General features: G+C 38.6%; 1 protein-coding gene across 1 annotated transcript in view; it reads left to right on the top strand.

The window, feature by feature from the left end:
• Positions 1-1,232: 1,232 nt before the first annotated feature.
• fancl (FA complementation group L) overlaps positions 1,233-16,665 on the top strand; it is a 28,094-nt gene continuing 12,661 nt past the window's right edge. Inside the window, exons 1-7 of the mRNA XM_053332719.1 lie at positions 1,233-1,521; positions 3,300-3,358; positions 3,512-3,572; positions 4,098-4,154; positions 4,440-4,537; positions 12,973-13,069; positions 15,394-15,462. Of these exons, the coding sequence (XP_053188694.1) occupies positions 1,435-1,521; positions 3,300-3,358; positions 3,512-3,572; positions 4,098-4,154; positions 4,440-4,537; positions 12,973-13,069; positions 15,394-15,462 (528 nt within the window). The 5' untranslated portion in view covers positions 1,233-1,434. The remainder of the gene's footprint in view (positions 1,522-3,299; positions 3,359-3,511; positions 3,573-4,097; positions 4,155-4,439; positions 4,538-12,972; positions 13,070-15,393; positions 15,463-16,665) is intronic.

Consider the following 16,665-nt stretch of genomic DNA (forward strand, 5'->3'; position numbering starts at 1 on the left):
CACTATTATGCTAGCTAACGTAGCTTTTCTGCTTAATAACAGTTCGCTAACCAAACAGTGACGCTGCTGTCAATGAGTATAGACACTTTGTAACAAAAACAAAAAGGCCGTGAGAAAAATACCAACATTTAATTAAATTCTAAACTTTAATTTTTAGTTAACAATGTCTGAAAATTTACATTTACCTTATACCTGGCGTCTGAGTGGCATCTGGTGTTTTTCCCACAGTGACCACAAGGGGCACCAATGAAACCAATCTACCTGTTTGTTTATAGAATGAATACAGTAGAAACAACTCATAGTTTACAAGTAGTTTACAGCTTTGCTTTTATACGCATTAAAATGTGGTCAGAGTTATTACAATATTATTCCAAAAATAATAAAAATGAAAGTTGAGACAGAAGTGAGAAATAATTTTAATGAGAGACATTCATAAACTGAAGATGACACCTAAAACCACAAAACATAATTGAGTATTAGGAATTTGCATAAATCTTTATCCATTTGTTATGATGGAGGTGTCTACTCTATTAATTGCCTTATTCTATTGCTATTGCTTAGCTTTAGGCCACAATTTACCTCCCTCTACTTTTACCTGATAACACATTTTATGGCACAGTTTTGCAGAATAAATTGACACTGCTGTGGTTATTCATCTTTACGTCAGCTTTCATTCAGAGAACTTCCTCTTTCAAGAATAAGTTCTCTGTCAAACCATGCAGATGATGCTGGCCAATAATGGGATTAAATCATGTAAGCCTGATCATATGCAGGAGAGGCTAAATCTATTTGATCTAGACTGATTTTAATTACTTTATTAATAAAATATACTAATATTATCAAACAACATGTGTTCAACGAGAAATGGCAAGGAGTCTATAGTGTCTATGAACAACTTCTCAACTGCCTCAAATGATGCTTTCAAGTGCTCAAAGTCATATTCTTTCGAAGTTGTGAAGCAGATTTCGTATTGCACTTTTGATTGTAACAAAAACTGACAAAATAAATAAAATGTAACAGTGAAAACTAACAGTAAAAAAGTAATATTTGCCAATATAACGTAATTATAAAATATATATTAACGCACACTCAATCTAACGTCACATCAACAAGTGTTAAGGTCGAAATTCCGATATTTTCGGCAATCATTGAAGGCAGCGTCGTGACGTCGGTGTGTTTTGCTTTTCATGGCGGGATGTGGAGTTTTCTGTCTCAACCTGCGTACACGAGTTACAGCTACAACAATTTATTGACATCATGGTAAACTCTGCTTTTCAACAGCATAAGTTGAAATATTAACACTCAAATGTCTGGTTCATTTACAAGTCGTAAACACATTGCTAGTTAACCCTGTCTGCTTGTTAGCGTTAGCTGAGGAAGTAGTTCTGCTGTTTGACAGCTGACTGAAAGTGTAAAGAAGATAACGTTAGTGCGATGGAGAGTTTACTAGTAGAAGACAACCCGCTGCTTCTACCTCTCAACAAGGACAAAACTATCTATGACGGATTCATCACAGTCCAGGTAAGTGAATGTGTCAGTGGGATGTTTTTTTTCTGATTCACCAAACGCCATTAAAAAATCAGTCAATTTAAATATCGCTTGCTGTGGACGCATTTTAATACCTGCTAGAATATAATTTTAGACATTTAACACATTTGTAGAAGCTGCTGTTACATTCGGCATACCTTTACCTTCCAATACTTACACAACTATGTTGTATAAGTCATCGTTATTATTATTATTATTATTATTAACGTCAATGATTATTATAGATATGCAGACTCAGCATAGCATGCAAAGCAACTGCAAACTTGATATTTTATTACAATAGCTGTTATGACTAATGTTTGGTTTAAGCTGAATTGAATAGTTAATTCAGACTAGGGGCAGTGTGCAGAGGTGGAAAGTAACGAATTACATTTACTCGCGTTACTGTAATTGAGTAGCTTTTTTGTGTACTTGTACTTTTTAAAGTAGTTTTAAAAATCTGTACTTTTACTTTTACTTAAGTATGTTTTGTGTGAAGTATTTTACTTCGCTACATTTTAAATCACATCCGTTATTGAGTAAAAAATGTTGACCGAATGTTTTTTTAAAGCAAAGAGTATCGTACAGAATCATTAACCAGCATGATACAATGACTTAACATTCATGCAACCTGTTACACCGGGCAGCTAGCTCTCATAGCGACATATAAACTCTAACACAACACAACAAACTCTAAAAGAAATGTCCATTAGACGTTGTGCTGTCATCTGTCTCACTCTTCGTGTAGGACGAGGCATTGAGCATGATGCGTTCCAGTGAAAGGGACAGCGTCGGAAATGAGAGAATTAAGCACAGGGGCACAGCCTTTTAAACATGGGTACTTAAAAGTTTGGTCTTCTTTGGGTAATTTAAAGAAAAGTTATTGCTCTGGTGACTTTGACTCATAGTGATTCATAGATATGCAGTATGACTGTTGGTTTACAACAGGGTGATTGTAGGACTAGGATCAGAGCTTTAGAGGGGCTCAGCTCCTAATGAGAATTTGACATTCAATGCCCTGCAAGTGTTTTAAAAAACCCCAATAATCATTCAGTGTTTCCCACACAATATTTAGAGACTATGGAGGGTTTATTATTTATTTTTAGGGCTGCTGATATCAAATTTAGGGGTGTTAGAAAATCCCAAAAAAAAGTCTAAAATTGCTCTGGGTTTACAGAATCCACAATTATGCCACCTTCAATTTAATGGTTGTGTTATTTGAAAATGTTTTATGGGATGGTCTTCACTAAAATGACACATATCTCCATAAATGTTTTAAATGTTGTGTGTCGACATATTTTGTCATTGAAGCTGAATTTGTAAATGTATACCTTTATCTTTAATTAAAACAACTAGTTAGAGATTTATGAGCCATCACTTTGTCCTACAGCCCCCCCCCCCCCCCACCCCCACCCACCCAACCCCGTTATAAAAGTAACTAAGTAACTTTTACTCAAAGTATTTTTTTAACAAGCTACTTTTTACTTTTACTTGTACTCGAGTAAAATTTAAGTAGTGGTACTTTTACTTGAGTCAAATATTTCAATACTCTTTCCACCTCTGGCAGTGTGGTATGACACACTCTGCTTATAAACATGTATCAATAAGAAACCTTAAATTACCCAATATTCGAATGGAGTTTGGCAAGCCACATGTTCTATTCTATTAAGTTAGTTTTAGATAATGTAGGTTAACATGATTTAGTATTACAAATACTTTATTTATACTATTGTTTTGTTGCTTTTTAATGTAACACTGATATATCTTCACAGGAGAGAGACTTCAGAATGAGAATACTACTACCACCAAATCGCCAACTCAAACAGGCCAAGTATATATGACAATTTCACCCTGTCTTTACAAGATACATAGTCCAGTCATATTGTCTTGAAAATATACAAGTTTTACAAAATGGTGCCCAAATAATATGTGTTTTATTTACTATTTCCAGTGGATGTAACAATGCATAACTATGTTCTTGTAGGCTGCACTGCTGTTGGCAGTTGAAAGACCTGTTGCGTGGATATGAGCACATAGTGAAGCAGGTAACTTCACATCCAGGACCAAACCCTGTGTTGTATTTTTACTGCAAAAGTTGCATCATAATATATTTTTATTGCATTGTGTCTACTGTCTGATTGAGCTTGTGTTGATTGTTCTGCGTTTTATCATTTTTGTCATGTCATTCTGGCTCCCTTTGTGCCGGCCGCGTCGTGCCTGGCGTCGCTCCTGTACTCTCTGTCACCCGTCAGGCTCGCCTCACTCTTGAAGCAGAGAAAAATATTTTTCACTGTTTAATTAACATCGCCTGGAAAATGTCCCTATTTGTTATGTGGCCCCTCAGGGTTATTTGGATGAGATTGATATTTCACCCCAGGCTGCAAAGTTCATTATTTTCACAGCCTTTAAGCTATCATTAATTATTAAAGCAGGTGGCAGCCCCCATTAATCACAAACACTGTGTTTGATTTGAATGGCTGGCTAGAGGAGAAGAAAAAAAAATAGACAGTGTCACTTCATTATCTTCCCATTCAAGGATGTCTTTTCCCTCTTGTTTGACTTCTTCACAGAGGCTGCAGCAGTCGGCTGATCTTGTCAGTTTCATTCTGGAGCTGAAGACCGTCTTGGTAAGGAGGGGATTGACACAGTGGTTAGCTCGGTCACTTTGACATTGTTGGTTTATGAATAGGACGTAAATGGGAACCTTCAGGCACTATCAATAGCCTTGATTGTGAGGTGCAGGTGAATATACTGTATGTATGTAGTGAGATTAATGGACGGCCTCTTTTCCACCAAACAATACAGTTTTTCTGTATTTATGTTTGCTTTTAAGTAGGAAGACGATGGTGCTGATGTGATGTGTGCATGGTAATCTAGGCTTAAAGTAAGACGTGTTCCCTCTGTCGTCGCAGGAAGTGGGCCTGAAGAGCCGTCCCGACTGCCGCTCAATCCCACCTCCGCAGTATTACTCCCAGCTCATCTCTGAGATGGAAACCCTTGGGTGGGACAAGTAAGTGGGCCACTAGGAGCAAAAGCACCAGCTAAGTAAGCAGGTTTTAAGAGGAAGCTTTGACAGTAACATAACAGATGTTGGAACAGTTGACTGTGCCCAGCAAATTTTTATTATTGATTGGAGAGACAACAGTGGAACAAAATGTACAGTGCCAGACACTGTGAACAATATACAACACCTTAATAGGTCTGCATTACTGATGAGACAATCAGATAATTTAAGTCATTTATCATAGAAAAATACCAAATATTTGCTTATTGAAATCTCTTAAAAGTCAAGATGTTGTCTTTCTATGTCATTGTAAGTAGTCCTGTCATGATAACTACTTTTATTAGACAATATATTGTCCCAGAAATGATCACGATCAACAATATTATTGTCATTTGATAATCATTTTATATATATAATGATAATATAATAGCATAATAATGTAAGGGGGATGGGATTTGAGAGTAAAAACACAGAGTGTCATTATAGTTGGGGACAGAGTTATTTACCTTTAATTCTTCTACAGTCTCCACTCAGGACTGACACAGTGAGGAATGGAGGACACTACTAGCTTAGCCAATATGACATGAATAGCCTCTTAGCTGCTAATGTGAGTGTGACAATACTGAGGTCAAAGGTCATGTCCATGTATCATATGATAAATCCATATATAGACATGATAATGTCAAAGCACAGTGTCATCGGCAGCTGTATCTCTGACATAGTATTGGGCTGAGATCACACCCCAACAACCATCAGTCAGGTATCAGCAAACAAACACAATGATAGGACAGTTGGAAAATATACTGTTGATAATCATCCAACCCTATTGTGTTATTTTATTTGTTTTATTCATTTATTTATTTGTACGATATTTGGTTGAAAGCACCAGTCAGTGTGAGTATCTTGTGTGCATGTTCATTGCGATGTGCACTAACCAACTGCGAATCTGCACTTGTTTCAGTCTTTAGTTAGCTAAATGGTCCACATGCATGTTCATAAATCATGTACACTTTGGCTTGGACATGATCTATCTCTCTCCCCTCACCACCCCAGCTGAAATAAGGGATGGGAAGCCAAAGAAAAAGAGAGAGCATGTGAGAGAGAGAGAAACTAGACACTAAAACGTAGCGGATGTAGACACGCTCAGATTTCTATACACTGCTGACAATTAAAGCATGGCAAAAATTCAATCATGTTTTCCTGTCAGTGTATCAGGATAAGCCTCTCGAGAGGAATCGTCCTGTTTTTTCGAGAAGGTCGTTAAAGATGTAACTGTGATCCGTGTCACAGCGATAAGACATTACTGCAAAGCTTGCTGGATGAATTACCACAATACAACGTGAATGTAAATAGTTGTTTAAAAATTGGCTTACAGTGAAAATCAAGATGATTACATAATTATTTCTCTAAATGAACATGATGGTAATATTGCCCTCCTCGCTCACATGGTCCCAGGATGCTCTGAGAGTAATTTGCCTTTCACTATTATCCAAATATTAACGTTTTTTGTGTCCATGTGGTTTAGTCAAATTTAAAGAGGTTACAATTAGAAAATAAACACATGAATAACTTGCACACATTCTTTTTTGTGGACTGAGCATCAAATTTCTGCTTGTAATCCATTTTGAGAGAATATATTAGAGGATTATGGCAAAAATGTCTAAGTGGTGTAACCATAAAAACTTTGTACCAAATAATTCATCTTGCTTAAAAATGCTAAAGTCTCATAAAACACCATATCAACTAGTTTGGCATGATCTTACATTATAACTTTTATATTAAATAAAGCTAATGGAATGGAGATCAGGAAACATTTAAAAAAAAAATTCAATTATTATTTCAATTGTTTGCTATTTTTATATGCTTTATTTAAGTCCACTTAAATACACTGTAGGTGGATAAAATATTGAAAATGTATCATTCTTTTGTGGTTACACCATTTGACATTTTCAGGAGCATACAGTCTTACTTTTGGTTAAAAAAAATAGTGCAAATCATTTCAAATGATATAAAACCAGCAAAAATTTTAACAAACCTGATTTAAAACTATTTTAAGATGCTCATCTTTCCAAACCTTATTTGTTACTGACCCAAATATAAACCCAAGTTTATGGGAAAAATTGTAAGCTGCTAAAATGACAAGGAAAAATACATGTGAAACTGTAACTTATTTGGGGTTTATTTTTTGTATACTGTCCCTAGAGGTAAGATAACATACCTAACAGTGTTGAGCTGTGTCTATATATAGATATATATGTGGAAAAACCTGCTGCTTTAAATGACTATATGGAGCACTGCTTGTGTTTTTTCCTCCAGCAGCATAAACTAATCGGAGAAGCCCTGCAACAACACAGCTCCACATTAACAAATGGCTCTTAATGACTTCCTTATTTTTAGTTATTGAGTTATAGTTAAATCCAGGTCACATTTAATAACTGTCAGCCCACGTGCCTTGACAGGGGCCCCGCTAATACCGCCCGACTCCACTCGTCGGGAGAGGAGAAAAAGGAGGGGTGGGGTTAGGGAAGATATCCGTTCTCCCCCAGCTCGGATTAAGCCTTGACTACTACACTCATTTTCCACTTTCCTATTAATGACCACGGCTACAATTATGATATTAGCAAAATGCAAATGGCTCTAATTGAAGACTCTCAGGTTTTAATAGGAGATGGGAGGAGGGGGGAGGGGGAGGGGGAGGGGGTGAAGGTATGCTTTATGCTGGAAATGGGACCAACATCATTTTCAGTGTCGCGTTACGGTTAGGAGGCATTATACACAGTGGGCCTCAATCTCCAAAGCACTCGAGATTCGCTTAGCGTCTTAATTGGTATGGGCCGTGCTAATAGCCACCAGGGGTTTTTCAGTTGTAATTCTGTCTGCTGATTGGGCCAGGTAAGTGAGTCTTTCTCTCTCACTCTCTCTCTCTCTCTCTCTCTCTCTCTCTTTCTCTCTCTCTCTCTCTCTCTCTCTTTCCATGTCTCCCATCTCTGCATTTGGAGAGTGTGGTCATCTTTAATTGGCTGGAGATGGCATACCATGTGTTAATTAATGGAAAATGAGGTCAAGTAGGTCAGCTGCCATCACTCGGTGGCCCCCGAAATGTGCCCCCCCCCCCCCCCCCCCGGAAGCTCTGGGCCTTATTACAGGGCACAGCTGGAATACACTCTTCTTATCACAGTGTTGTCACTCTGTCACACTGTGTTGCTGCTCTTCTGAGGCCAGTTATGGTGGCTCTTTGACAGCAGGGCTCTACTGGGCCAACCAAGACAAGGCATAAGGGATTAAACCCTTATTTCTTTCTTCATCTTTAGTTTTAGTAACATTATTAGGCCAGCTAATAAATGACTCATATAATCATGTGATGCATGCAATCACAAATGGTGGTAGGAGTTATGCAGTAACACTCAGTAAGTAATGAGAATGTCCTGGTTAACACAGATAGACTGTAAACCAGGCTAATGAATATATAGGAGTCTCTGTGCTTTATGAAATGAGTTTGTTTTCATGCATTACATTTGTATGCATGCTAGGTGCATCGTCCTCTATTTCCTTTAACATACCTTGTGTATGCTATATATTTTTCAAGCAACACTACATGTGTTTGCCTCATCAGTCATGAATCACTTACTTGACACACAAAAAAACTCAAAGAGGAGCACACGCGCACAGGCAAAAAAAAGTGAATGTAGTGCACTGTTTGGAAGCAGCTCACTTGGCTGCGGAGTTTGCAAATGGGATGCTCTCATCAGTCTTCCCAGCAGGACGCCTGACTGTCACGCTGTTTCCATCACGGCCAAATAGGGGCAGAATGCAAGTCCCTGCTATCGTGGGGCGTGAGACCCCAGAGGAGAGGAGGTGGAAATGTGTGTGTGTGTTTGTGTGTGTGTGTGTTAGTGATGTACCGATAAGACTTTGTTACTTCTTTGGTTTCCAAAAACTAAACCTTAAAGTTTGCTGATAGTGAGGACTGGTCTCTTTATACAGAATGAATTTCATAACTGTCTGGTAACAACAGTTTCCTGAGGTCTTTTTTTCAAGCTAGTTATTTATTGTTTTACAGCTATATTTGCTTGGAAAGCTTTTTAACACAAACTGCCCTGGAGGTACCATATTTTTAAAGTTCAACTCAGTAAAACTTCAATTCTCTTCACTTTTTGTTCAAGTAAATATAAACTATAATGATACTGAAGCTAATTTTCATATTTGTCCAGCCTTTGGATAGCATCTAAGCTTCAAGCCTCAGAGTTGGTGTTTCCAGTAGTATCAGTTGAGTGACTGCACAGGAGCTGTTTCACTCGTGTATTTCAATCATGTGTTTCACTAGTGTCTGACAGAACAGATACGCTTTTATTTGAACCAATACAGCTGTCTGCACAGGCAGCATAAATGCTTTTGACTGACTCGCCCTACACAAGCATGCATATGATATGAAGCTTTTACACTTCAAGTATATTTTCTTCCATTTGACACGCACAGTTTTACAATGATTGTGTTGTTACATTTTCAAGATTCATTTAGATTGTACTAAGGTCTTACTGATATTGGATTTTTGGGGCCAATACCAATATTAGGAAGTAAAAAATTGGCTTATACATTGGATTGTTATATTATATGTACAGGATATATAGATAAACATTTATTTGTAATGATCCCTCTAATGTTATAAAGGTATGGTATTTTACTTTATTGTATAAAATAACATGCACTACAACATATGCAAATATTAAACTTGAATTAAGAAAAAGGGTCAAATATACATAAAATACTATCTATATAACTAAAAAAAAAAATTGGCACATATCGGACACATATTCACTGATATTGATATATCTGTGATAGGTCAATATCGACTGATAATATCGGCTGACCGATATATCGGTCAGGCTCTAGATTGTACCTATACAATGCAGAATAGGTGGAGGATAGTTCAGGTAGCTTGTTAACGTTAATACTGTTTATATATTATTTAAACACCTGTGCAGGGCCACTGTCCTACTCCTATACAAACACAGAGGTTTAGGTAGTGTTAGCTGTCTTTCTATCATGGGTTTAGTAGCGGTATGTTAACATGTGCTTTGAATCACAACATTGAGTAACATATAGAGGTATTAAGTAATGTTAGGGGTGCTGACTAACTTAGCACCTGCTGACAGCATCAGTCCCCATGCTGGTTAATTCCTTCTCAGGCCATTTAAATTGAACTGATATACTGTAATGAACAAATTTTAGTGTTGTTCACACAGATATTATGCTGTTCAAGTTAATCAATATTATCCATCAGTACCAGCACCAATAGGGGGTGTTGTCACTGAATACAGATAAATGAAACTTCTTCTTCTTTGGTATTTGAAACAGTGGGTGGTAAAAGTTTTGTTCAAGTCTAAATGTCTTTGTCATTTTTAATTACATTTATAATCACATGGCATGGGCTTTTAAAAAAATCTGAAAATACTCTATACTGTATGTTTGCCAATTAATCCTTAACAGACTACAGAAGCACCAGAGTATATGCAGTGATTTACTCAGGTGGCGTGACACAAATGGGATGAAAGTGAAACAGATTTTCCTTTTCATAGAGCCGGAATTCTTTTATTCATGCGTTCTGCAACGCGCCAGCACTTTATTTTAATGATTCAACTTCTTTATTGATCATTTGGACGCTTGTCACTTTGTTCGCTTGCACAGGTCTATTAACCGGTCTTGCTTGACAGATTTGTGTATTTATTGCTTTTGGCTGTAATGGGTATTTTATGGGTCTGTAATATTTGTATATGTGTACCCGAGGATACAGAGTGTTGTCTATTGAAGAAGTTCTCCACTGCTGCCAGATTATTTTAATCTGCTGTCGGCAGGTAGCACCGCTATCAGTATCGACACACTCAAATTGTGTGCGTGCGTGTGTGTGTGTGTGTGTGTGTGTGTTACAGGGAGAAGATTGGGCGATGTGTTCGGGAGATCTTCACATGGAGATAGTTTTAGAGATGGAGGAGATGGAGTAGAGATGGGGGGGGGGGGGGGGTTGAAACTGAGCAACAGCAGGAGCAGAAAGAGAGTCGAATCGGCCCGATCATGATATCGTGTGTTTGTATGGGCGAGTATGACACTTCAACACCGCCGCCCTTCACCCGTGTTTGATTGCGAGTGCGCGAGCGAGCAGACACTTTTACGAGCCGGGCACAGCGGACGTCGTCTGCCATCATTCCATCACTTCCCCTAAGTGTGTGTGTCATCCCCGAACACACCCCGCTCACATCACTCCTTCTCTAACACACTCCATAAATCCTCAGCAGATATACAGCCCACGTCAGGCCCCGGCACAGAGCGTCCATCGTAATGTACTGTAAATCTGGAAGTGGGGTTGGGGAGGGGGGACTGTCCAAATCCTTTGTCTCAGATCAGTCTTTTGTCTGTCTTAGTAGATTGGAAATGGACCGGAGAGAAACTGGAGAAGGAGTGGAGAGAGGGAGGATGGGACTTCTTAGTGTGGTGGAGCGGCAGAGGGAAGCAGTAAATCTGACAAGCAGTGTTGGTGCACGCTCTCGGTCACATCAGTGTTTTGTCCTCTGCCTCAATATGTTATAATTAGCTCAGGGAGGAGGAGGGGGGTCTGATTTACAGGTTGACTTAAGCTTGATAATTTGTAGTCACCCTAAGGTCACCTGCAGACACATCATTTTAGAAGAGCTTGGTGTTTGCTTGTCATGTCTGTACATGACAGACCCGGTACAAAAAGAACTAGTATGTACAATACTTTGCATCTGGTGCACGAGAAGGAGCAGTGGTACTACTAGAGATCATTACTAAGTTGAAGAAGAAGAACATTTTCTTTTTTACTCACAGAAAAATGAATCTGCAACTATTTTGATAATCAATTTGATGGTTCAAATGTGAGATTTTGCATCTTTTTTCACTCTTACGTATATTTAAGTAAATTGATTGTGTTAGAGTTTTAGAGTGTCAAACATTTAACCACCATGAGTTTCAGATACTGTAATGGATGTTTTTTCACTGGTTAGTGATGTTCTAAAGACCAAACAACTGACGGAGGTTAATTTCAATCCTAGTCTGATGAGGTTGGTTGTAAGAGGGGTTCTTTAAGCATCTTCTACCCTCCACCAATACCACACATATTTTATAAACTGATCTGACCTAAGACACTTCTCCTCAACAACTTAAACTTGGCACATTCCCAGATTGTGGTTCATTAAATGGATTTTTGCTGTGCATCAGATCTGATAATTAAGTGATGGGTTTATTACAGCGTTCTTGATAATGCAAACAATCTCATACTGAGTGTATTTAATCTCGTGCTGCTGCTACCTTTGCGCTGATAAGATGGCATTTACTTTAGACTCATGCCACATTGAACATTTTACAGAAATATAATCAATTCTGAACTAATTTAAGATTGTCATTGTGCCCTTTTTACAGTGATTTGAGTGCTTATTCATACTGTACATGAAGCCAACACATAACATTGCCATCACATTAACTTAATAAGATACATGTGAGAAAGGGGCTTTTTTTCCTTCACTTCTTAAAGCCAATAGTTTCTGTTGTCATTCACTCTCTAAAAACATCATGCCTACATTTCCCAGCATGCAGTCTCACCTCTAGAATTGCCTTTTGTCACTTTTTCTTAATCAGAAGGTAAACAAGATCTAGACCAATTAATTTTTTTTCAGAGTTTAAGGCTGGGTGAACCCTCACCTATTCAGTGGTGGGAAACCATAGGCTTTGAGCTTTGAGTCCTTAAATAAATGTGATTTGTTGTAACAAACATCCATCTGTTCCTCACAGTCATCTTTTGAATGTGACTGTGTCAATTAGTGCACATTAGCAGCTTTATTTCATTGTGCCGTTAATGAAAGCTGTATTAAAACAGAGCGGTATGAAGGCTTGGTGTGTGAGCTGAGCTTCACTCCTGTTCTTTGTAGCCGTCAGTTGATGTGCTGGCAGTGGAGCCCTCGGTTATTAATTATTTCAGTGCAATTACCAGAGTGTGCATGGCGTCAGTCTGTTTGCTTACAGTTTTTGTTAGGGAGCACAAAATCCAAAGTGTTTCTCTGGTGACTCAGTATGACAATAATGCTTTTGGGCTCAGCGTGATTGGATTTGTTTTATTCCTCCATTAGAGCAGTAAAAAAAAGGCACTTTCTGGAGAAGAATGCAAATTAGAATGTAGACGTGTAAAGCTTGTAGTTTTCTCCTGCAGGATTCAGGTGTGAATGACGAGCTGTGGCTTCATGTAATGTCACTGTGTTTGTACCCAGAGTGATAAATCTGAAGGCAGAGTTGATGTCTCAATATAGCTTTCTGCAGCCGTGATTAATGACGGATGATGGCTGCTGTCAGTTTACAGTGTAACGCGTCCCCTTCTCTGTGAGCAGATTCACTATGTTGATTTATCGTGCATGCATTGTGTGTGTGTCCGTTTTCAGGCTGCTGTTCATAGACACCGAGTTCCGCACGTTGAGGCTGAAGGCGGAGGACTCTTGTGGAAGGCAACACATTCTCACTATTAACCTCAAGTCTAAGGTAAGTCACACTCTTACCTGCGCGCACAGGAACACACACAGTTTACTATAAGGAGTGGATAATTTTCACTCTGGAAATTATTCATCATCAAATGGAATGCTCTACAGCTTGATGTTGACCTGCAGCCAATCCAAATCCAAACAGCCCGACTTCACTGAACGCATACCCGATGTTCAATTTGCTGATAGCAAATCAGTGATTTACATCTGCGCCCCTAAATCTAGGTCAAACTAGAGAGGGTGTGGAGAGACATGATAACCCGCTGTGACTGAGATGTAGCACAGATAAAACATCTCCACATAGACCTCAGCATGATGGAAAACCTTTCTCGATGAATACAGAAAACCAATACACCCACGCTCATCTGCATAGATGCTGCCTCCATTCGACGATATCCAGAGAAGTACACAAAACCCCTCTTACCTATTGTTGGTAAAGCTAAACGCAGGATGGTGGAATGGTAGCGTTAATGCAGAGCGATTGAAATGTTTGCGTGTCCAAATTGTCAGATGAGAGGTGACAGAGTGTGTTTAGTGAGATTTTGTCTCAGGAACACATGATGATTTTTGGTTGATAACTCCCTCACACTGGCTAAAGGATACCCACATGTCTCTAGGCACCAGTTTGAGAACCACAATCCATATAAAAAATGTAGTAAGGTAAACAGAAGCACTTCTTGTTAACCTTAAAGCTCAATTACAATGTATTGCAACTTGGGTTTTATTTTCATAATTTTTGTATTTATTTTTATCAGCAATGACTTAAGTCACTTCAGTGAAACACGACCCATCAGACAGGTTGTAAACAAGCAGACAGCAGCCAGATTATCTTCTCCACTTTTTGACTTTTCTACACTGATTTTTTAAAGAAAACCAATGTGCTCATTTGCTCCAGTGGCCATCTGTGGTACTGCAGCCAAAAAAGTTTTACAAGTTTTATATGTTGAAGTTTTCAAGGTTGAGTGTAATGAAGGTCTAATGTTTGTTTTCAAAGCCACAATAGCTACTGTAAATTCTAATGTAATATGTAGTATGGACATAATTATCAAGTCTCAAATTATTGCCAGAGGAACAATAGCCAAAACTCCAAAAATAAGACCCAAAGTCAGAATAGAAATATGTTTTCCTAACATAACTAATAATAATAATAACATATAACATAATAATATTAGCAAAAAAAGACAGTGAGATGTCAGCAAACATTTCAAAATATTTAAAATACACACCTACTATTGCACAAGTAGGATTAGCTTTCTCACCTCAACTCTAAGGCAGAGAAGAGCATCTATTGGCTGGCAGGAGTGTAAGTAGCACACAGTGGGGTTGTGTATTCTGGACATAGTGGGTGGGTGGGCATGATGAGGTGGTGCTTACCTAAACCCAGATGACATCCACCAGGGACATGGGAGGGGTGCCGAGACCCCACTCTGCGCCCACCTGCCCAGCTGGCCCTCCTCACCTCCTCTGGCAGCAGGTAAAAATAGCTTGCAGTCCTCCCTGTGTTCCAGCTGCTTCCACCAGATTCAGCGCCAGGTCATCCCTCACCAGGCACAGCGAGGGAGGACGCAGCGCTGGCACGGACACATGGAGGCTTATGTAGCAGGGGAGTGGGAGAGGAAGAGCAGGGGGGAAAGGATGGAAAGTTGCATGATGTTGAAGGTGAAAGAAGAGAGGAAGTCTGTCTTTTATATACTGACCAAATCTTATTATAAAGGACTCTATGAGGTTTTGGCAACACATTAAATCTGGCGAGCACTGATGCAAGGGTTTACTGTAAATTCTAAATACTCAAATAAAAGACACTATTTAAATAATTCAATAAAATAAATATAGCTAGCTAGCTAGCTCAATAGTTGAAATAACTACCCCCAGCTGTTTTTAATGCTTCCAGCTGACTGCTTTTAAAACAGAAACCTGTAACAGTGTCTTAAATATGCACTTAATGGTATCATCCATGTCCATATGTCCATTGTGCTTAAAGACTGAGGCTAAAGCTGCACATTCCAGACATATCATACTAAAGTTAGATTTATGTTTTAATGTTGAACTTTCACTTTTAATGTTACACTGAAAAAGTCCTTTAAGGTGAGGATTAACCAGTGCACATGTACAGGTGTTACATGTAACCCCAAAAAATGTAGTAAAAACTTACAGAGACAGACAGAGGAAAAAATATCATACTTTGTCACAGTAAATGAAAACTAGTTCCTGCCATCCTGTCTGAGACTTTCTGACGCAGGGATTCAGATGATCACTCATTATTTATATTGCATAAAGAATCAATGAACTTTTAAGATAGATAACTGTCCTCTCTTTCATTCACAGCACCCTGCAGAGGCTCCTGAATGCTCGGCTGACCTTCCAGTTGCTCTGGCCATAACCTGGACACCACAGGTATTTATACACTGATGCACTCACTACTGCCAGTGTATCAGCTCTTAATAGGCAATTTTCTTTTAGGTGTCTTTGACCATAAACCACAATAAGTATCTTCATTCTTTTTTCTTTTTTTTTTAACCACTTATCCTCTAGAGGATTGTGTGGGAGCTGAAGCCAATCTCAGCTGACATTGGGCGGTTTAGAGGTGGGGTACACCCTGGACAGCTCGCCAGTCAATCACCTGGCTAACATATAATATAGAGACAGACAACCATTCACACCTACGGGCAATTCAGAGTCAACAATTAACCTAAGATAACCTATGTTTTTGGTGTGTGGGAGGAATGCACAGAACATGCAAACTTCACTCAGAAGCAACCACAGCTGGCTGGTTTGAAACCAGGACCCTGTTGCTATGAGGTAACAGTGCTAACCACTGCCCCACCATGCTGCCCACAATACATACAGTAAGCATCTTACACATTAAAATATAAACAGTTTTATAAATGTCTGAATTTCAAAAAAATCTGTGAAAATCTGCCAATAAATGTAAACCAATACTACAAGCATTAACATTCAGCAATGACTTAAAGATGATAACCTATTTCTGTGTTAATACAAGACCGGATTTAGATGATGACAACAAATGTGAAAATGGTCACTAAGGTGTTAAAAGCCAAACTGCTATATTCTGTTATTGATTGAGTACTATCGGTGATTTAATGCAGCTGGTGTCTATATGCGTACTATGAGCTGCCCACTATATTTCTCATCATTTTAGACAAGGCCCATTGTAATTAAGTCCCAAAAGAAGCTACATAATAACAGACTCAAAATTTCCAATTCAAAAAAAAAATGACTAATGTCCTCAGGGTTTTACATATTTGAACTATTATGAAGTTCATTTAACTTCTGCAATGCTCTACAATAACTCATCCAGTAGCGCTTATTGCAAAAGTTCTTGGCAGTTTTATATTGAAGTTTTATATTAGGTTAGGTGCTACATAGAGATAGAGACACTACTGTGGTTAAGTGTAAAGTGCAATTGTAATTGTTTGTTTGGGTCTTTTTCTTTCTTTTTCTTTTTTTTGTACTGCTGACATGGCAGTACTTACTTCACCCATAATCCTGCAGCTCTTCCTCTCAGGCTGCATGAAGCTGGGTTCATATACCCAGAGTGAGGGGTTAAAAGCAGTCCAGTCATACATACCTTCAGCA

The sequence above is a fragment of the Scomber japonicus genome, chromosome 14 (assembly GCF_027409825.1).
Source record: "Scomber japonicus isolate fScoJap1 chromosome 14, fScoJap1.pri, whole genome shotgun sequence".
Lineage (NCBI taxonomy): Eukaryota > Metazoa > Chordata > Actinopteri > Scombriformes > Scombridae > Scomber > Scomber japonicus.